The 22,720-nt window shown below is 36.7% G+C and overlaps 1 protein-coding gene across 1 annotated transcript; it reads right to left on the reverse strand.

Moving 5' to 3' along the window:
* Nucleotides 1-362: 362 nt before the first annotated feature.
* On the reverse strand, nt 363-22,705 carry LOC146141116 (mediator of RNA polymerase II transcription subunit 6-like). The gene is made up of 7 exons (XM_083391078.1): nt 22,544-22,705; nt 21,600-21,762; nt 19,537-19,628; nt 2,422-2,504; nt 2,152-2,191; nt 1,571-1,755; nt 363-690 (listed from the first exon to the last, which is right to left on the reverse strand). The coding sequence occupies exons 1-7, from the start codon at nt 22,557-22,559 to the stop codon at nt 502-504; spliced, it is 768 nt and encodes a 255-aa protein (XP_083247204.1). The 5' UTR covers nt 22,560-22,705; the 3' UTR covers nt 363-501.
* Between the last annotated feature and the right edge of the window lie 15 nt (nt 22,706-22,720).

The raw sequence follows: 22,720 nt of genomic DNA on the forward strand, positions 1-22,720 counted from the left end.
TTTAATTAAATTTCGTTTTCACAGCAACAAACGCTGCTTTTAATAAAATGATAAATTTGTAAAAGTGCTTATATCATTTACTATCCGTGACAAATGGTGCTTTTTTTTTCGTTCGAACAATGCCTATTTAAAACTACAGTGCAGAGAGGGTTTAAGCTTTCCTCAAGTTGCAAATCCAATTAAAACAACACAATTCGTTCTCACAGTAGAAAAAGCTGTTTTCAAAATAAAATATTTAATTTCTAATTGCATTTTGTATCATTCTGCTATCACTGATGATTTTTGTCTAAAAGTGGTTGAACCAGGCAAAACAACATAGGATTTATATTCACATTAAAAATAACTGCTTTTCAATAAAACGATTGCTTGGTAACAAATGTGTCATGAATCATTTACTCTCTCTGACAAAAGTTTGGCTTGGGTCTTTGTTTTTGACACCACATGAAACTACAAGAGATTTATTACAGTAGCAGCAGTATTTATTTCCAAATTACACAGAAATCACATGAACTTCATTCGTTTGTCTGGAGGTGGCTTTGGTTCTTGTTTAACGACAACATTTGATGTTTGGGGGCGTGGGGCAGCCGGTGCCCTTGAAGTTGGTGGTGCAGGGGTCGCTGACTTTTCGACCTCGGTCGGTTTGGCCTTTGCAATCTCAGTTGTAGGCACTGGTTTTTCTCCAGGCTGAAGCTGAAAGAAAAACATATATTTTTATGAAAAGATGTCCCTTGCCCTTGAAAGTTCAAATGAAAACAAATATTGTTCAGACTGTTCTGTCATGTAAACGAATTCTGAAATTTTATAAGCTATTGGAGAAAATTAAATTTAACCTTTTATACAGTTACTATGATTAAAAGAGATATTAAAGACAAATATATTTCACCTATATGGGAAAAATTAAAAAAGATTGACAGAAACAAGCACCTGGTTAAGTAATGTACCAAAGTAATAGTAAACTTTTTACCCAAAATGTTTCTAACAATGCAATGAAGTAATTTTGTACAAATCTGTTTTGGTCTTCAAGGGTTTAACCTTAGTATCTAGATGGTCATATTTCTTTTTTTTTAGACTGTAAATTATTATTTGTAAAGACAGTAATGCTGATTAAATTAACATTGCAGGGAGTAAATGGGAAAATTGATAAAGTCTGGCACTATACGATGCACCAAAAATAAGTGCCACATCTTAAACTTTTTTTAAAACCGGTAGTAAAAATTAGTTTGGGAACAGACTATGGCAGGCATTCCTAAACTATTTGTAACACAGACCCGTAAAAAAAAATTTGGTTAGCATGGGGCAGGGTGGACATTACGTTTTTCAGAGATGACGTCATAATGCAAGTAGACTATAGAAACTTGCTGTTTCTGGTCGTACTTCTTAAGCCTTCGTTCATCCCAAAAAATAGTTCACGTACCCCCAGGGGATTATTCGATCCCAGTATACGAACCTCCTTAATATGGAAAACTAACAATAATTTTCTGGCAGGCTAAATTACAGAACACAGTAGTTGTAAGTAACAACAAAAATGTTTGGCAACTAACGACGCCATTTCTCACAGCCCTTTGTTTACCTGGACAAATTTATGAGGAAACTTTGCAGTCAATGCACTCAACAGCACATCGACTCTCTTGCATTGGAATGAAGAACCAGGCTCCTCTTTCGGCTTGGAAGGCTTCTTGTTTTCACTTGTTTCCTTATTTTCTTTAAACTGCCACGAGTAGCCTTTGGCTGGGTGGTATCTTGAGTAGGACAATGCTGCATAAAAATAAAAGATTTGTTACGAACTATTTTTAATAGGGTTTAAAGGCAAAATGGATGGTAAATACAGTTTCATTGGGATGATATTTAGACATTATTTAAAACAGTTATGAAACGTTTCTCAAAAATTTTAAAGAAATGTAAAAACTATAAGTTTTCTGTGTAAATGGGGGCTTTATTCCTAAGTGGTAATTCGTAAATATTTTATTTGAATATTTTAAAAAAATGACACAATTTACGTTTGGTACAAAAATGATAATACAATGTAGGACCTACACATATTTGGGGAAATATTGATTTCTACAAGCTTCTAAAAGTCAACATAGCTCAATGGCATAGCATGTAACTTACAACCAATAATCTGTTAAATAACCTCTGATGCATGCAACTTACCTTCTGTAAATGCAGATTCCAAATGATGAAATGTTGTCATCTACAAACAATATATAAATTGTTCATACAAATCACCACTATGTTTATAACTAAGCCTTTCCCTAACTGTGTGCTTTAAAAGTGTGCAACCATTTTTTTCTGAGATCAGGGTTAGGACAACATTTGTAAAAATAAGGTTTTAAACATCAGAAGATATACCACATGGTTGAATTTCAGAAACTGCTTACGTTCATTGACTGAAAATGTTTAAAAAGCTTTATTCTGACTCACCAGTCTTGAATTGCAGATAGACGATAAATCAGGAGCCTGATAAACTGCTCCAGCAATTATGTAGTAGTCAGCAAGAGTAGTAACTAGAAAACAATACACATACAGGTAGAAAAAAGAGAAATGCTGATTAAACAACCAAATAATAAAAATATTTCCTCAGGTTCTTAGAAATATCTAAAATAAGTCTAAGGTATGTAACTAATCTCTACGTTATTGAAAGAAACCATTAAAAATTATACTTTTATTTTTTTTTAGTAAAGGTATCATACCAACAAAACATGTACGAATTATCGTTTAAGTTCAAAAATAATTCAAATATTATACATAACTATAAAATGAGGGCTAGGTTGTTCATAGAAGCCATTAAAATTTTATATTCATTTCAATTTTTAACTTTAAAAAAAAAATATCATAGCAATAACACACAGTCCCTACTCACTAGAAATATTTTAAATATTATTCATAGTGTGTGTCTTATGCAACACAAACACATTCATTTTTACTACAATGTACCGAAAGGTGCTTGAAAACTGATGTTGTTTCTTGTATTGTGTCGGAAATTATTCATTGCGATTCAAGTACCTGGAGAAGTGACTGAACCATTGAATAAACATTTAGTCAGCCACACTTCAAAATATGGGGACGCATTCACCATTCATAAAATGCCACTTCAAAGTGATATTGGGTGGTACAAAGACACCGCCTTATAAGAGAAGAGAAAACTGAGTGGGGCACTTTATACAAAGAGATATGTATGAGCAAAAGGGGAAATTCGCCGTTAGGTGTCGCCAGATATCCACGTGTGAAACGACCAAAGATCGTCAAATCATAAATTGCATGGTGAAATGTGAAAATTGGTACGAATTTTGTGCCTGTATTGAATTAACTTCCGTACACTGCGACGTAATGGCCAATCAACGAATCATAAAACCAACTAGAACGATAGTAAGAATATCAAAGCCCATATACAAAAAAGGTGGCATTTTAAATGTTTCGAACATCTCTCAATTTCAAAAGGAATATATGATGTTTAAAATGAATTAGGATATTCGGAACGTTCAAAACGGTAGGTACTTCTGTATGGGTTTTGACATTCTTATTACGTCTTACTACAACCTTAAATCATTATGCTCCAAAGAGCGGTAGTAGATTGTTGCAAATATACACTGCAATGCTAGTTGCTCTACGGGCTATATGAGCAGCTCTCGTTTTAATCGATTAAATCCAGACTTCACTATCATTGAGAATACAACAAAAAGGGCGTTTTCGACCTGAAATGTAAAGCCATCTCGGACAGGATCCGGTCATAACAGCTAAATGTAACAAGTGCGAATACGACACCATCGCGAATAGACATGACCGCAAAATTAAAAACAAAGGCAATACGGGTTATTGATTCGGGGTTCGGGGTCCTTGCTTACCGGATAGGGGGTTGGGATGGGTAGAGGCGGGGTAAGGGGTTGGGGACAGTCTGCACGTAACTGTTATTTTGTTGCACGGGAGTTTCTTGTTAGAAAAATACAATGCACAATGAATTGTTATTCCGCTCTATGATAAGGTTTGGTGTGTTTCAAGTGTTTTGTTTGCTTGTGTAACGTGATCTTGTAGCACTTATCTTCTGTTAGAAGCTGTGTGGCAAATAATAACTTGAAACGGAAATGGAGGTTATTAAAGTTCGTTTGGTTTAGTTGAACCCTTTATGTGTGATTATCGCAAAGAAAGCTAGACACGAGGACAGTGTTGTAATGAATTGAATCAATGGCTTTCCTTAAGTTCACTTAAGTCACTGTTTTTAAACGACTTGACTTGACTTGAGTCTTTTGAACAAATGCTGGACTTAATCTCGAGTTTTTATTTTGTCAAATACCTTGGTTAAAAGCCAAGTGTTTTTTTAAATATTTTTGAATAAAATTATGTTATTTGGCTCAATTTTCGTACGTAAGACGATTTTCATGCTGTAGCGTTCTTGGTATTTTTTTCATATTCGGGCGAGTTTACCAGTTTTATTTGTTTTAGTTTTATGTCAATGACTTGACTCGAAGTAGACTTGTTCTAATAATGATATGATATATTCAGTTAATGTGGAAATGTTTAAGTGTGCATTGCCTGAAGATGATACAAGTTCGTATCGAAACGTCTTAATCAAGATGACTTTGCAATTCATTATCAAGCTAAAGTATTCAAACCATGAAATATTAAAAGTCAAACTATAGGTGACAAAAATAAGCATGCCAACACAAATAAAAAGCGGTCTAAAACAAGTTTGTGAGTAAGGGAAAGGTAGAAGCCGCGGTTTCTTAACGATTGGAATCAACATAAAAAAACATTGCATCTGACGTTAAGAAGGTCGTTGGCACACGCAAAGCGCACATATTTTCCCACGCAAGACCACGCGTCAAATGATGTAACCCCCTGAAAAGTGAAGCCCTTGCAACTTGGAAGACCAGGCGGTGGTGAACATACAATGGACTGTGGCGCCTAAAACTGCCATTACATAATGATCAAGGCACGCGAGTAGGACAAAGCAGGTTAAGAAATGGCACTTTCTCCCAGGCTGCAAACGATTGTAATGTTTTTTTTTTCCAGAAGCTGTAATTAGGGATGTTTGATATTTACGAGTTTAATCTGATACCAATATTTAAAACAGAAAGCATCGCGGTCTAGATCCGAGTTGACCAACTTTAAAAGTTTAAAAATCAGACATTTTGTTAAAGGAATATATATTTCGCCTATCTGGCATCGTCAGTTCCTCAATTCGAATGAAATAGTTCATGGTTTAATTTGTTATGACAAGGACTTATCTTGGAATTGACTTGATCTAATTATGACTTAACTGGGACTTGACTTGCTACTGGTTCCAAACGACTTGACTTGGACTTAATTACTTTAAATTAACTTGTTTGAATAACTTTGTTTTTCATTTTCATTTGGATTTAACGTTATTTAAAAATGTCTTTTTACAGCACTGATCTTTGGAATGAAGTCATTTAAAAATGACTTGCTTACACTGATTTCAACATCACGTAATATTCTGAAAACAGATATGCCGCCTTGAAACGCGATAGCCAAGGGTATACATTGTAAAAGTTCGGTTTGTTGGAATGCGTTTACAAACCTCGTGTTTGTTTTCAGTTTGTGTATACTCGTCATCCGTGAAAACGTAAACAAAGGGAAAAGGGTCGCGTTTCCTTTTCCGGGATTACCTGAAAACCAAAACGCAATCGAGATGTTTTTAACAGATTACGCGTCAAGACAAATACGCAACAAATATGCGTTCCGCAAAATAGTTATCACTCTTGAATTGTCCAAGTCAAATTTTGTCGCGCACCACAATACTGCTTGCTCAGTAATTTGTTTCTCGCGTACCTGCGGAATTAACTGTCAATCAACATTCAGCAATAAACCTGGACAAAACATATTACATATACGCATTGGCAAAAGCAAATGCATCACAAGATATGCAATTTTTTTTTGTTAATTCTACTTCACAAAGTACCGTATCAACACCGCTGTACCTGAAGGTGCTAACTGAATTATGAGAAAGAATGATATGAATTGCGTTCCACCTCGGATAAGTGAGGTTTAAATAGGCTTAGGTAACATTTCATGAGTACCGAAACGTATCTATTGAGACCACGTAAATTTACACGATTTTTTCGACATTCATTGTCAAGCTATAAGATTACAGATTTAAGTGAACTAAAGTGGTCAAATGGCCACAAGTGCGGCGAAGAGTATTCGAAAGGCTCTTTGGCTTTTCGAATCCTCAAAACTGCTTTTATTAAAAAAAATCAAAGCAAACATTTGTCTAATAAATGTATAAGAAATCGGAAACAACGAACCCGGGAGTTAAGTGGGTTAAAGCGGTCAAATTGCCACAAGTGCCGCTGAAAGTGTTCGCAAGGGCTCCTCGGCCATTCAAATCCTCAGACCTGTTATCATTAGCAATAAAAAGGCAAACAATTGTCTAATATGTATAAAATCAATGGGAAACACTAATTTGTTAACCAACTCGGGCTTTAAGTGGTTTAAAGCGGTCAAATTGCCACAAGTGCGGCTAAAATTAATCGCAAGGACTCCTTCGGCCATTCGAATCGTCAAAACCAAGGAAACAGACACTTGTAAACACAAACGCACCAAAGACGCAAAAAATCAGAATCGAAGCGGTTTTGTGTCGATTGCTGCTAAATCGGTCTAGGGACAAAGGTAAGGGCGCTTCTGGCGATTGTCGCCGATTCCGCTGCTTAATAGTGACGTCACAATGTCCCGAAATAGTGGCGCGCGCGACCCTCGAGTGCTCTCGTTCGTGTCGAGAAAAGAGAGAAGTCCCCGGTTACCCTGGTGACCCGGACGCAAACAGACAGAACAAACGAGAGAGAGTAAGATATTCACCACATGCTACAAAACGCAGTGATAACCAGACTTGGTAATTCAAAGAGAAAAACTGGGTCTACTTCTAATTCTAATCCAATATATGTATTGCTTTCTGACTTTCAATAATTTCGTTCAATTTTAATTTTAATCAAATGTTAAAAGCTAAAATAAATCCAGTTTTTCAAGTCTGATGTTAAGCCTGAATTTTAATGTTCTGTTAAAAAGCACGAACCTGTTTTAATGAGCTGTCGCGCCTTTATTTCCCCGTTAGTAAATTGGCATTTTGTTTTAAGAATATCAACGCCAATACAGAAGTAGGTTCCTAAGAGTTATTCGAAACGGTTTTGATATTCTTACTACGTCTTTTCAATGTAATCTTTTTTTAATCAAGCCTCAATAGTTGGTCAATATGGTAAATCTTAGAATATCCTCGATGGTATTGTGTTCTTTATACGGTATTTTAGGAATCTTGAAAAAACAAGCAAAAACCTCAGTGTCAGCAGTTGGTGAAAAAATTGTTGGGGAATTTAATTTTACCACGTGCTTTATGTGCTGCAGATAAACAAAACCAAGAAAGCATTCAACTGTGATTTACGCGCTAAACGTTTCTGCTAGCAACCATGAGATGCCATACAAAAGGTCGGGAAAAAACTGGCGTCTGGACGCGCCGCAATCCTTTGATTATATGCAGAAAAACTTTGACAACCTTTTTATCGTTGAATGACTCATGCTTCAGACATTCATCATTGTCTAATAACATTCTTGGTGTGGAAATCTGAAACCAGGTTTAACATCCGTTAAAATCAAAACAAACAGCAAAAAGGTTATACACTCGTGCGCCTCAGGGTTATAAGCAGCAGTTTCATAGGACGGTGACTGTACAGCTGCATTCCTACGAGTGGGTTTAACCCCAAATTCAACAGACGACGCTCAACAGCTTGCATCCGAAAGGGCGATCAAGTTTGCGGCGTTTCCTCGGCTGGACAAAAGAACCGGTAGCTTGGCCGGGATTCGAGGCTCAATTTCCCGCAGAATTTTACCGGTATTTTGGGGTCGGGTACGCTCCATCTGATAGCAGATGACTAACTAGTTAAAGGGCGTGGCACCGAAGCAAATAGGAACGCCAAGTCTTGAGAGGTTTAGGATCCGTTTTGCGAGTTTTAACATTCCAACAGCTGTGTAAAGTTACGTCGAATTTGTACTTCTTTGTGTGTTTTTTATCAGTTCTATTCTGCGCGTTTAGAGTTTTTCACAGTTCTATTTTTTTTATATGTTTTGAGTTTAAAAAGTCAGCGCCGGGCGAAATTATTTATCTTGTTTTACCTGGTTGATTTTATCAGGTGAAGTTATTGCACATTTTTGTTTGATTTTCAGGTAAATGGCCAAACAAATGAGGTATTGTTCATTATAATACATCAACATATCATTTTTGGATAAGATTACGGACGTAATGGACAAAAATCTGCATATGGTTCCAATTTTTAAAAAGTCGACCAGACGAAATATTTTAGGGGTGATGTTTGGTGCTTAACTTAATAAAATGACGTAAACAGCTTGATAATTTGGATAAAACTGCTATAAGTCAACCTTTTTTCGTGTCGTCAGGACTTTTTTACAGGGTTGTTTCTTGATATTCTTGCTGGATATTTTTCAGACAATGGAAAAAGTATGAATTGCTTACAAGCAAGTTCGCAATAGTTTTGAAAGGGAAACAACACAAAAACATGTCGCAAGAAATTGCGAATAGGGAGTGGCAAAGGGTTTGTCTGTTCGTAATTGCACGCCTGGTCTTGTTTTTTTGCCATATAAGATCAAAATATTTCTTCTGTTTATAGAACAAACCGCGGCAGATATTTCTACAAATTACTTGGAATTACGAGTAAGCTGTGACGAAATTGCGGTTTTGGAAAGCCTCCAATAACGCCGACACACCTTGTACAAATTGCCTGGTTGGTCTCGCAACTTGAAACTTCATTGTGCGGTTTTAAATCATTGCTTTCAGATAAGGCAGTGAAATCCCGTATTTGTTAAGGTAGCTTTGGAGTTGGGTGTGTCAGTAGCGGTAATCAGGGGGAAAATATGCCTATACGCCTATACGAAACCGTTACACAACCAAAGAACATAGTTAACTTGTTGATCTTTGCAAATGTTACATTACTCGTAGTTAGTGTCACATAAACGCCATTAAATTCTTCAGTCGTAAGTACGCCTTATTGTCGTTAAATCAATAAAAAAACAGAGAAAAACAAAACAGAGTTCAATATTTTAACCACTAAAATAAAATATCTAGGATTTTTAAGTGCTTCTGTTGTATGCCAAAAAAACTTTCATTAACCAAAAAGTTTGAGAACCACTGTTATGGGTAAAACTATGTAGCAGGAGAAAGCATGTCTCATAAAAGGTAGTTTTAGGCGTGATTTGTAACTATTTTATTCTGACGGTAACTTGAGCCATGTGGGCAGTCAGCAGGAAATATTTTTTTATCTCATTAGATTTAGTTTGGTGACAAAAACTTTGATATGTGTTACCAGTGTTTTCCGAAACGGTCCACCGAATTTCTCCAGCGGTTTCCCAAATTTTGGACTTGCAACTTTTTGGTATTTTAATGAAACACTTGCGGTCTCTTAAAACTACTTAGCGGTCACCCAAACCAAACCTTAAAAAAAACCTGGGTGTTACTATGTTCAATTCTTTCTTTTCAAAAATGTAAGCTTTTTACCCTTTTTGGCGTGAAATCTAGGTTTTTGAAATTACATCAGTCTAAAAAACTGGACAAAGACAAAACCAAGTTGTCATAAATTTCTCCAATTCTTTGAATTCTGATGTCTTTTTGGGGGTGCAGCTACTACGGTAGCATGGGGTTCTAGGGGGTCCGTACAACAGTACTTTCACTTGATCAAAAGGTTGGATTTTTTTAATTTTTGGAACAAATTGTAAGGTTTAAAATGTTTCCCCTTCGACTATGGAAAGCTTTAAGTGTGTAGTTTTGTTGAAATACAATACCTAATTTGGTAATTTACAAACGGATTATGACAATTTCTCATAACACGTTTTTAGGAGAATTTTACCGCGGTCTATAGTGATTCATTTCATTCTTTCCTATCAAAAATAACTTAAAAATTTTAAATGTAAAAGTACCTTGACGTTTAATCCACTAAAAATACGGAAAAACAGATAAAATTACCTAAAATTTTCCCCCTCGATTTTGCGTGTTCAATTTTTACACTATACGTCAACAAAGCGGAGTTCTACGTAATCGTGAGAAATATGAGTAGTTCCCTTGACAGGCAAAATAAAGACACAAATAAACCAAATGATACGGCAAAGTATAAAGCAATATATCTCCATTAATTTTTAGCCGTAAATTGGTTTGATTTTTATAAATCAGGGATTGTTTTGACGTAGAATAAATATCAAAGCACATACAGAAGTAGGTAGCATATTTTGAAAGTTCGGAATAATTTTCGTTCATTTTCCGCATGATAAAGAAAGCACTTGTACAATGTATATGCTTCTTAACCATGTTGAAAATTCAATGCCATACCTATACTTCTGTATTCATTTTGCGTCTAACTAGAATAGGATTTTTTTTCACATTTAAAAATGTTTTACATGGTGTTGGTATACTTCAATTCAAATGTACCTTAGTAATTACTGGTTAAAGAAAATAAAATACTCAAGGGAATGGAGCAGTGTTTCTCATATGAAAATCCAAGTCGAAAACAGTTAGGTCGTTCGCATTAAAATTCGACTAACGAAATTTGTTTTGAAGAAAGTGTACCGCACTTTTCCCTATTTTTTCAGTGCGCCGCAAGCCGAAAAAGTTTGCGAAACACTGGATTAAAGGGTATTAGTGGCATCACGAAAGCGCGCTGCGGTATCGCGGGCGATGGCGGGAAAACGACCGTAAAACACGACATCCTGAGTTCCTGAGGCTACAGTAAACTACATACACAGCAAAGGTATTGCTTTTTTTGATATTAAGGTATATTTCAAACCTTATTAATGTGCTTTCATCAGTTCCTTGATCACAACTTTTTAGGGTTTTATTTTCTATTTCTTGGAACAAGTAAGTGCTTAATTTCAGACCTTGTCCTACATGATTTAGTTTCTGAGCGTTTTTTTTTTCAATTTCGTTGATGTTTTATCGCGTCTATTATGAATATATATCGTAAACTAAATGCCATATACACTTCACTACTCATCCGCCGCAAGCTGAAAATGTTTGGGAAACACTGGATTTAAGGGCATTAGAGGTGCTGTGGTTTCGCGGGCGAGTGGGTGCGTCTGAAACACTACCGTGAAACATTAGAAGGTAGAGTTTGCGGCTCAACAGAAGCTTAGAAAATTGTGTGTACGAGAAAAACTCCGAAAAGGCGACATTTCCAAATCAAACCCTTCGCTGATTTGCATGTTAGAATGCTGGCGCAAGAATATACACAGATATGGCGCAAGGACACCCCGCGAACCCATTGAAAGGAGCTCTCGGCCGCAACGAAGCTCTGACGTCAACGACTGTGCCCCTGACGTCAGCAAAAGTCGAATGACGTGATTCTGTGAAGCGCCAGCGGTCGCTAAAGAGCGGAGATTAGCTTTAGTCGAAAAGCTAACAAAGGAAAGACCTTTCGTCGACCCATCTTTGCACTTAGCGCAATTCAGGACAACTTATGAAACATTTGAAAACGTCACCTTGTTTCGTTGTTAGCGACAAGAAAATGGATTCCCAGGGTTCTTTGGGATAAACAAAATAACAAAACGGGTTTTTGTCTTCAATCACTGTTTTACGTGTTGCTTTAAATTACGGAATCCCGAATGTGTAAACTTTATTCAATCCTGTTTGTATATTTTTCGTTAAAACGGTAAAACATGCATTTGTATTGTCCCCATTCTATACATGTATATATTTTGAATCGCTGTTATGACTTTGTGTTCTCGGATTTTTGGAATAATGCTTAGCAATATTGTGCGTATATAAATAACAGTTCGTAGTTTTCTATCAAGCGTATTATGGTAAAGGCGCATATATTCAAAGGTCCCGGGCTTTCAGAATCCGACTTAACGTTCCTGAAATGAAATATTTTAAGGGTAAACCTTCCACGTAAAATTGTTGCGGTAAAGCAGAAACGTTTAGCACGATTCGACGTAACCCGGGTGTCCGATTGCAACATGAGTGGATCAAATGGATGAAAAAGATTTGCGGAACTCACGTTTTTGGTTTTTTGTTTCGTGTGCGTATATTGTGTCACTAAGTGCGGGAACGGTTTTCCTCCTAAGGCAGGGTTTGTTAAGACTGGGGCTGGCGGACCCTTATGTATACGTGAAATAGTTTTAAGGGTCCATGAAAGCCTATTTCAAATATTGGGTGTATAGTTTGAAATGGAAATAATTATTCAAAAGAAACAGAGTTTATTAATAAAAAAACGCTTTGGCAGCTTGTCTTCCAGGGTTCGGTAACAGTGTTCCTCTTAAGCAGGGGTTCTAAATTTATGTCCTGGACCGTTTGGGGGTATGCTTTAGGAGGTGCAAGTTACCGGCTGTTTCAATTTTCGGGTGTATTAATTAAAAAACGGAAAGAATCTTTTTTTAAATATAGTAAATTGGAAAAAATGCTATGGTATAAAAAATGCTTCTTGAATAAGTTTAGATTGGATTTCAGTTTTACATATATTGGAACGAAAACAGTCGGTTACGTAAGTCTACTTGTTTTATGACGTTAATAACGACTCTGATCCACGCGAACCATTTTTCAGGTGTCCGCGTTAAAAAGACACGGTTTTTTAAAGTCCTGACATTTTTTTGAAAAACTACGAGGAATAGTTTTAACGCCAACTTGTCGATAAACAGTTAAAACAAACCCATACAAATAAACATTTGTCGTATTGCTTACTCATAAATCGGCCTTAGCGCAAACCATGTAAAGTTTTTACTATTTGGAAAAAAATCAGAAGTAGAAAACGCTGCTTTTCGACGATTTATAGTTCCTACACAGTTTTCCCACCCTTTCCAAAAAAACTTTGTTGACCACTGTTATAGGAGACCGTTGTATGGGTGAGCCAATGTTACAAGCACATAGCGGATTTTCCAGGGCAACTTTAGAGCCATCATAGAACGTTTCAAGTTACCCCAGGTAAACTGCGTGTAGAAACACTGCTTATATCAATTTGGACCCGGCCCGCGATTTTCCACCTTTACACTTTTCTGTTCCTTTATTAACAGGTGAGCTACGAACTAGTAATGGCACGATTTTCAGTGAAATTGGATTTCACCACACACCAGCAAGAAGACGTATCTGGTAACTATAGAATGGCACGTTGCGGAACCCCCTTTTTAACCCAGGCGGCGTGATTATTGGGTAAGTAAGGGTGGGGCTTGCACTAATGGGTAACTGTAGACCTTTTGGTTGAGTCACAGGTTTTACACGAAAAAATACCCTTTGGTTACAGCCAGTGTTTTTTTTAAGGTGTTTTGAGGGACCGAAACGGTCCCCCAAATTTCTTCAGCGGTTTCCCGATAAATAATAAATAATTCGTTTAAGCAAATATGGCTATTTTTTGGTATTTAAATGAAACACTTGCGGTCTCTTAAAACTACTTAGCGGCCACCCAACCCAAACCTTAAAAAAAATCCTGGTTACAGCGATGTAAGATTAATTTGGCGGAAATATCTTTTAAATATCTCCCAGTCACTATATACATATACAGCAGTGTTTTCGGGCGAGTCTAATTGGTAGACACTCGCCCAACTGGCAGGTTTTAATTAAATATCGCCTAAATTCAAACCCAACCCGTATATAAATATAAAATAAAATCTGTAGTTGTTTTGCGTTTCTAAATTTTTTAAGTTAAAATTTTACAAGGTAACGAAGACACATTATTATTTAAGGGAAACGGCGTAGTTTCCACATTGTATCTTTCGTTGAACCTAAAAATAGACGTTTTACAAAATTTTCGTTTCCAAAAAAACACTTTGTAAGACCTGGGAAAAACAAGATGTTAACCCGACTTTCTTAATTCGTCACTGCGGCTTGTCTAAATAGATTGAGCGCCAAGGATTTTCAAACAACACATATATGGGCAGCACTTGCCGTGATGGGAAATAAATGGCAAATAACCTGATCCCAAATCAAAAGAGCAAATATTTATGTAGAAAGTAAGGGGCCTATTTTTAACGGCAGGAGTACAAAAAGGTGTTGAAAATCCGGAAAAACGCCATTATTTATAGAGAAAAAGGCCAAAATGATAGCGACCAAAGGCGAGAATCAATAAAAGCTAAGAAAAACAAACATCAATCAATTGTACGAGCGGTTTCCTAACCAGGAGTACAACAGGTCGTTATGTGTGCGCAACCGTGTCAGTGGTTGCGTTAAGAGCAAGACAAACATCCGTTTAAGTTGCTAGTCCCTTTGCCGAGAAGTAGAAACAGAAATAAACAAAAAGAAAAAAATCGTCACAATAATGTTGACCTTTTTGCGGTATTTTTAGGTGTTTAATGATTGAGTTGCGTTGAGAGCTCAAAATAAATTAAATAATGGCAGCTTACAATTTTATTGTGTTTTTAGTAAAATATATATCAATTTTAAAAGCCCTAGTGCAGAACCTGGCATGTGTGTAAGGGTGGTTACTGGCTACATTTGAGGTTAACCACGTAGAACATATAAGAAAGTTTGCCCAACGCAATTCAAAACTAAATTGGAAGAAAGTTTAAACTGAACGACAGTTTAGCAAGGCTCACTACAATTTTCATTGCAAATAGATATTTCTATTTCTTCCGTAACGATAATCAAATTAATTTAGTTCAATCCAATTTTTTTGGGCTCGCGATGGCCATGTTATATAGATGTCGGGCTCCTTTATAAAAAATATGTGGCGACCGCCGCCCTACAGTGGAATAGAACATTCGGACAAAACGATTTAGGTCCAAATCGCGCAAACGAACCTTTTGGGTGCCTATACGATAACAATTGATGTAAGGTTTTTGAATTTCCGTTTGCTACGCAATGCAGGGATTCATACCCAGTTATAGGTAACTTATTAAAAAATGGTAAATTGCCAACAAAATTGAACTTAAATCCCCGACGCTAAAGCAAATGCGGCCGCAACCTGCCAAATAGTAATTTAAACGCGTCTACACCATCATATTTTTCTATTTGACCACAGCAATTAGGCCATTCGATATCAGATCTAAGCATCCCTATTTTTTGCCAAAAATATCGGGTATCGGTTTCGGAATGAAATGTCAAGTGTCGGACACATCACATAACATCACATCACAAAATTTCAAGCATATTATATTAGGCCAAGTCGCGTAATATGGCGACATACACAAAAGGCTCATCAGCACACACCTTCGAGGTCAACATCTATCGGAACGAAACCGCAGTACTCGGCAACCAAAAATCTTTGCACAAGTTCTGCAAGAAACCAGTGAAGGCAACCACCAATGCAAAGAAGAAACTGGTTGAACCCTGACCGGTGTTTGGCACTGTGAGTTGTCTTTCATATGTGGCCAGCCAATCTAGCCGATTTTTAGAGGAAAAGTGCCTATATTGCTTCCTTGTTTACCCAGATTAAAGGGAGTGTTTTTTCTACCGGTCAAATACATTGACCTAAATTAGTGGTTTTTGACACAATTTTTTTTAGGGTTTTAGCGTTAATTTTTTAGTTTGGTACTGCAGTGGCCTTTTATATAAGAGTAACCAATCTAGTCGCTATTTATAAGTGCCTGTGTCTTTTATTGCATAACCGGATTAAAACTGAGTGGTTTTTAACCGGCCAAATAAACTGAAAAAAGCAGTGGCTGTAAAATATCTCTGTTTCAAAATTTTAAACATTTAGAAGATTACTTTTGTATTACAATATAGATGTAAATAAAGTGTTTTGCGTTTTTTCTGTCCTGCAGGGTTACCCCCCTTCCAAAAAAAAAATATATATATACATATATATATTTTATGAAAAAAAAATAAATAAACTAGTGTTTGATATTCTGGATTGCTATCTTTGACCCTTGGATACGTGCAATGAAATAAGAAGGAAACTGGGGACTTGCTTTATTGTGGTCACGTATGCAAGATTCGTCATTTAAAACCTGAGTTCAAAGTGCGACCGGCGCCATAAACAGAAAGTGCAAAAGCTCATGCAAAAATATGAATGTTTTTTTTTTTTTGAATGAACGTCAGCCCATTTTTACAAATATTGCGATAAGAGTTTTGGCTTTCAAACTATCAAAACGTAAACAAAGCAAGGTTTTGGAGAATAATAGTTTAAGTTTGTTGTAAGACGTAGTAAAACTTTCAAAGCCCATACAGAAGTGGGCAGCCTTTCGAATATCTCTTTAATCATTTTAACATATTCAAAGCAAAGTTTTGGAATGGGTTTTCCAGGCATTCCAACAAAAAAAATAAAGAATTACTAGAGTATGGGAAATCGCTTTGATCGTACAATGTTTCATAAAGCAAAGTACTTTCGCAATATAGTGCCACTGACACTGTACAAAAATACGCCCCTTGATCTGAGGGAACTTAAAGAAGAGGAGAGGTCGTGGCCTCGAACACAATTTCTATATATGAAAGTTGCAGTTTCTTTTCCGACGAATATCGGCGTTTGGATCATTTTTCCGGTTTGAAATCGAAATTTATTACAGCACTTCATATTTCGCGTGACTAACCCTTCACAGGTCACGGAATGAGTATATTTTTTATTTGATGTTATTGCGGCACGCATGGCACACAATGTGGCCTTTTTGACCCGAAACCGTATCAAGGCAACGCAACTGTAATTGGCTTGATTGCAAAAACGACAGGCAACAATGAAAATGACTGGCAACCGATCAACCTGACCGTAAACTTTCGTTAATATTATTTCATACTTAAAGCAAATATTATTCTAAGGATGTGGTAAGAATATCAAAGCCCATACAGAAGTAGGTATCATTTTGAAAGTTTCGAAAATATTTTATTCATTTTCCACATAAATATATTCGAACGTTTACAAAATGCTACCTACTTCTGTATGGGCTTTGATGTTCTTTTTACGTCTTACTACAATCTCCAACCATTATGCTTCAAAGCATTGTAAGGAAAAACTAAACACATTACAGAAAGGGGTATCAATATGTTGTTAAAAAAATGACCAAAGATTTATCTACAACGCCCACAAAACAAAATCGGTTATCACCTTATGAACATTTGTGCTTCAAATTCGGGTTCATTTAAATATTTTTAGTGGTTTCTTTTAACCTTTAAACAAGTCATGGACGGCAAAATTACAAACGGTAAAAAAAAGTGGTGTAACAATGGTCAATTGTGAAGATTAGGTGATATTAGGTTGGAAATTGCATTTTAAATTCCCCAGCGACTTTTACGAATTTTACGAATTACCATCAGGGCGTTGGTTTTGAGGTTAAAACAATTCGTATAAGCTTAAGTATTTTTTAAAGACAAAATAGTCGATTACCGCTTACAAGGTATCTATTTCCTATTTTAATAAAGTGGCGACCAAAATAATCCGGATTTATCACTCAATTTTAGAAAAAGAAAATTTCGCAACAAAATCCGACCCAAAAAAGCACCTTAATATAAAAACCTTTTGCGTACACATTTATATTTAGCAAGGCAAAAATAAAAATACATTTTAAAAACAAAAAGACTTGGCGGACACGATATTTGTTCAACGGCTACATCCCAATCTAGTTTCCGTCTGTCGGATCGCACCACTTCGAATGGGGATTCCCCCAGGTTTTGTGACGCGTTTGCCAGACGTAAAAATAAATCTTTGCTTTGTTTTGAGCCTGAAATAAATTGCGTGCAGAAAAACTCGTTCCGAGTTTGTGTAATTGGTTCTCGCCTGATATACAGGGATCAATAAGGTGCTTGGAAATTTCCGTAACGGAACCATGAGTGTTTGAGGGCAAAACAGGTGATACAAATCGAGAAAAAGGTCACTTGGTTCAAATCTAATGGCGATTCTATTATTGCACCATAACGACGGAATAATTGTGGTGATTATCGCTAGCGAACGGCACGTAAATATTGACAGGCTTAAAGCGTCTGTTTTATTCATTGTGATATTCGCGAATACTCCTTCCTATTGATTTCCACGCAAACGTTAACCGCAATTAGAAACCGATAAAAGCAAAAAGGGCATTCGACCTAATTTGTTCGCAACGCGAAAAAAATAAACGAAAAGTAATCGATTTCTGACCAAATTTCTCGTCGGTAAATTACTATTTCCATAGAGCGCAAAAAACGTGTAGAAAAATACACGTTTAGGTATTTTTATACATATATTTTTAAATAGTTTGTTGCTACATTTCAATTCTTAGTCCTCGTCTTAAAAATGTATTTTCAATTATGACCTCACAGTTACAAAGGTGAGTGGCCTTGTGCAGTGTGCACTGTGATGATGTAATAAGGTGTGTTCCTCTTTTTGTCGTGTCCAGCAATCGAAAGCGGGGCGTTATGACGTAACAGAGAGCAGCGCGGGCGCGAAATTTCCAAACAAACAAGCTCGCAAAGAGCTAACAGCGATTTATTACAGCGGCAGATATCCACGAGGTACGATATTGTAGTTGAATCAACAGCTCAGTGTTTTTGGGTTTATTAACGGAATTTTCCGATTGCCACGCTGTGATTTTCCACACCACGGGAATATCATTCTTTTTTACCTGAAGGGGCTAGTTTTATTCGACTAATATTTTTGCATGTGGCGCAACATTTTGTTTCTGTTATAGCAGTGTTTATCATACGTTTTTCGAGGCGACCCAATTATTAAGCGTTAAGCATAACAGCGTAGCTTTGGCGACCCAATAGTTTTTACTGAAATTTTTGTAAGCGAATAAAACACGAGACATTGGCATCAATATGTTCGAAATTATTTATAAAAGTCATGTTTTCATATAGCTTCCGCAATTTTTCAAGAATTTAACGAAATCTTGCTCATTAGCAATCGCAATAAATCTAACTTTATAAAAAATAATGCAGTCGTCCCCAACCAAATTAAACGGCTGCAAAATTTTGGGTCGTGCCAAGCGTGAATAAAAAACGGCAAACTTTTATGTTGCGACTCGTGGGTTGAGAGGTTTTGCACAACGACGAAAGTTTTCTATGATTTTTCCTTGGCTTAGGGCCTTTTTTTTAGCTTAACGGTGCCGTACCGTGACATGTTACGCCGTGTGAACCCAGTTTTTTGCGCTTTGTGCGTTAACCTAAGATCCACTTGAATTAGTTGTGCGCGAGTTCGTTTGAAAAGAGCGGGTGTTTATAAGATTAGTTGTTTCATGACGTCGAGGACGATATGGTGTAACCCAGAGGTTCTCAACCTTTCATGAGTCGTGGCCCCCTTTCATTAGCACTAAACACTCCGTGGCCGCCCTTGCTCACGAATACGAGAAACACTTTAAATAACATTATAAGAGAGGTCAAGATGTAACGAAAACCAAAAGAAATAGTTTAACAGGCTAATTAGTAAACTAAGACAAGCTGGTGGCCCCCTGAAGACTGCTCCGTGACCCCCCTGGGGGGCCGAGGGACACGGTTGAGAAACGCTGGTGTAACCTATAATAACCTCACCTTTGAAAATGATCAGGCCCCCACTAAAATAGTAAATACCCTGTTTTTTGCAGCACTTTTTGTCATAAAATTTAATTTAAAGTTCTGCGGCGTATTGAAATATTTAAAGTGTATGTGTGGCCCGTTATATTATAAGGCTGCACATCCCTGATTTATGTAATCCAGTGTTTTCTTACCTTGCTTGGGAGATTGTCGTTTCTGCTTGCGAATCACGAAGAGAATTGGCTGCTGGTGATGAAGCAAGATGTACTCAAGTCCGATCATGTTCCTAAAACAACAACAATAAAGCAAAACTGAAACGGCGGATTTGGGAAAAGCTTAACGATTGAACGGTAAATTTTGTAAGATTAAAGGCTTTGTCAACGGACTAAAGATGTAAATACGGAAATTATAGTGTTTTCCCATCGCGACCCTATACTTGACTCGCCGTTTGATTCGGTTGGGTTTTCGACTACAGTCACTTTATGTGGTCAGATCTATTGATATTGTTTCTAAACAGAATTTCTCCAATACTTTGTGAAATTGCGGAGGCCGTATAAAGACATTGCTCATAATAAATAAATTGGAACTTGCCGTCCAAAAACAAAATACGTTCAAAGATTACAAGAAAAAAAAAAGAATCGAAATTATGTTACAACGCTCAAAAGTCCAAAAACAAAAAACGATCAAAGATCACAAGATAATCCGTAACATCTTGCCATAATTGCGTTGGCGTATACATACAACGTCACCGCTTACTTCATACGCTCGCATCGTATTAGGTCATTGTTTGCTTGGTAGCCACAGCGATGGCGGGCGGATAAGAAAAACAACTTTAATTGGTCGGTGGTCCACCAGGTGAACACTTTCGTCCCCGGGAAAGCACCCGGGAAAGCACCTAGGGGGTCCGGCGAGATTTTGACCAGCGGATTCAGGTGGCATTTTGCGTGGGCGGGCGTGACAATGCTGTCATCTTTTTTTTAAAGTCATTGCCTTTTTTCCGATATTTCTGGATGCTTAACGCGGTTTACATTCTTAAGGTGGGAAAAATATTGAAACCACCACCCTTTTAACAAAAATCGCCTTTTAAGGCGCTGCTTTAAGGTGAGGAGAAACGCATTTTTTAGTGGTCATAGGTAACCGTTTTATGAAACAAGCGCTCGACTTAATTGCGCTTTTAGTGAATAATTCACCACATGTGCTGTAAACAGGGTTTTTACACGAATTTATAGAAAAAAATTCGAAGAAATTTAAAGACTTTTAAAGAAAATTTGTAGGTTTTTAAAGACCTAAAATTGAATTGCTCCAATTTTCCTAATATAATTAAAAATCAAAACAGCAGAAATACCACGGACAACACAATTAAAAATAGTTGAAAATGTTTTTGATCAGTACATAACTAAAGCTAGACACCAAATAAATTCAAAGACTTATATAAAGACAAAGGGTTTTTCAAAGACTTCAAGATTTCAATCAATTCTAAGACATTCAAATAGTTTTAAACACTCAAAGATTTTGTGGGATTCCTGTGTACATGTTTTTTAGAAGTCTGAAATCTTGTTTTTCACAAGTTATTTGACAGATTGAGTACCACAATTAGTTTAAGTACTGATTTGAAAGTTAGAGTAAGTATTATACCACAAATTCTGTAATTTTATTATCCTAAAACTAATTGGTCTCCCATATTTCAAAGAAAGCAAAATGGACCCACAAGGTATAAAAATTCAAAACAACTTCTTCACTATCTACATAACAACACTAAATGTGTTCAGGATATAATCGCATGATAACCTACCCCATGTGCAGGGATGCCTTCAAGAAGGCTTACCAAAATCAGTAGGCTTATTCATGATTTCAGTTCAAGCAAGGCTAGGTTGGACAACCAACTGGCTTGTGGTAAGGTTCGAGCTCACAACCTCCAGGCAAACCAGGACAGGACCGACACTCTACCAACAGAGCTACACAGGCTCAGAGGGGCACAAGTCGAGAAACGACCATAGCACCGTTCCTGTAGCATCCTGTTTGTCAAACTAGCCTGTGGTGAGGTTGGAACTCATGACTTCCAGGTACACCAGGACCATCGCTCTATCAACAGAGCTAGGGAGAGCATTTTGGGAAACAGCAATAGAATGTGGCTGACGGATATCCGAAGACTTTTCTAAAGTATGTGTACTATTATAATGTATGCCATTGTCTTGTGGTACAACTTCAAATTGGCTTGTTCACCATATACACAGTATAATATGTACATTTCACCTACTCCAAATGGTCGTAACTGAGCCGCTGCATCTTGATGGTTTCGTTGTTGCATGTGCGATCGTAGAACGGGTTGCTCCTCTCCGAGAAATAGTCGAGGATGTTGTCTTTGGAAAGTTCTTGCTGGGGCCAAGCTGGGTCTTGCCAAGATAAGCCCAACTGGTTGCCTGCAAAAAAACAGTTTAAGGAATTTAAGAAATGAGCAATTACTAATATTTTACTAGGACAGCATTTTGCAGCACCACATCACAAAATAAAATTAAGTCTTTGGGGTCAAAGATTCAAAAAAATTTTTGAAGATACTTTTCTATTTACATGGTAACAGTTCTTTTTTCAAACAATATAATATCAGACGCAATATTCTAACAAAAAAATCAGCCATAGATAAAATGTTGCTTGATTAAGATACAAAATGTTCAAATGTAAGTCTGTAAACACGGGCATTAACTTTTTGACTTTGATATGGAGAATATGACAAACAATAGGGTTTTAAAAATAATATTTGCTCCACCATTCAACAAAAATTGCTGTTCTAGTGTGAATAAGTTATACACTGACCTTATCAGGGTAAATACATAATTAAAATGAGAAAATGTTAGCCAGCTTATATAGTGTTAGATAGTAGAATAAAAAGACAATATAGATTAAAGATAAAGCTAGTATGTCACTGTAGTATACGATAAGCTGCGTCGCGATGGGTTCAAATGACAGGCTTTAAAGGGTAAAGGGTTTACTGTATAAAGGTGTTGTGGCTTAAACGGTTAATATCTATAGAATAAAACATGTGAGTTATCTTTAATCTTGGGAGAAATGCTTTACAAAATAAAGAAATAAAATCAACTTCTTTCCATGTGAGAGTCAGAATAGCTACAGATGTTTCCACTATTAAAAGCTGTATGTAAATGTGGTAAGGTAACAATGGAATTATTGATTCTAATATCAACCCACCTTTATCAACTTGCATTGTGACCACTACAAGTTGCGAATCCTTTGTGTTGACTAGTTTCGGTGCTCCTTCAATTGGACGAAGACAGTTGCTGCCATATCACACAAACACACATGTATTTACATGTATATAGATACTAGTCTTGGCCGAAGATAAATTCCTAACACACCTGAAAAAAG

This window comes from Ascidiella aspersa, chromosome 6, assembly GCF_963924565.1.
Source record: "Ascidiella aspersa chromosome 6, kaAscAspe10.2, whole genome shotgun sequence".
Lineage (NCBI taxonomy): Eukaryota > Metazoa > Chordata > Ascidiacea > Phlebobranchia > Ascidiidae > Ascidiella > Ascidiella aspersa.

What these genes read in the sequence shown, in the direction of transcription:
- LOC146141116 (XM_083391078.1), bottom strand. An exon ending in ACGACAATCTCCCAAGCAAG is followed by an intron (nt 2,505 to 19,536) that starts GTAAGAAAACAC and finishes ATTGTTTTCTAG; the next exon opens with TTACTACTCTTGCTGACTAC. An exon ending in CTATCTGCAATTCAAGACTG is followed by an intron (nt 2,192 to 2,421) that starts GTGAGTCAGAAT and finishes TATTGTTTGTAG; the next exon opens with ATGACAACATTTCATCATTT.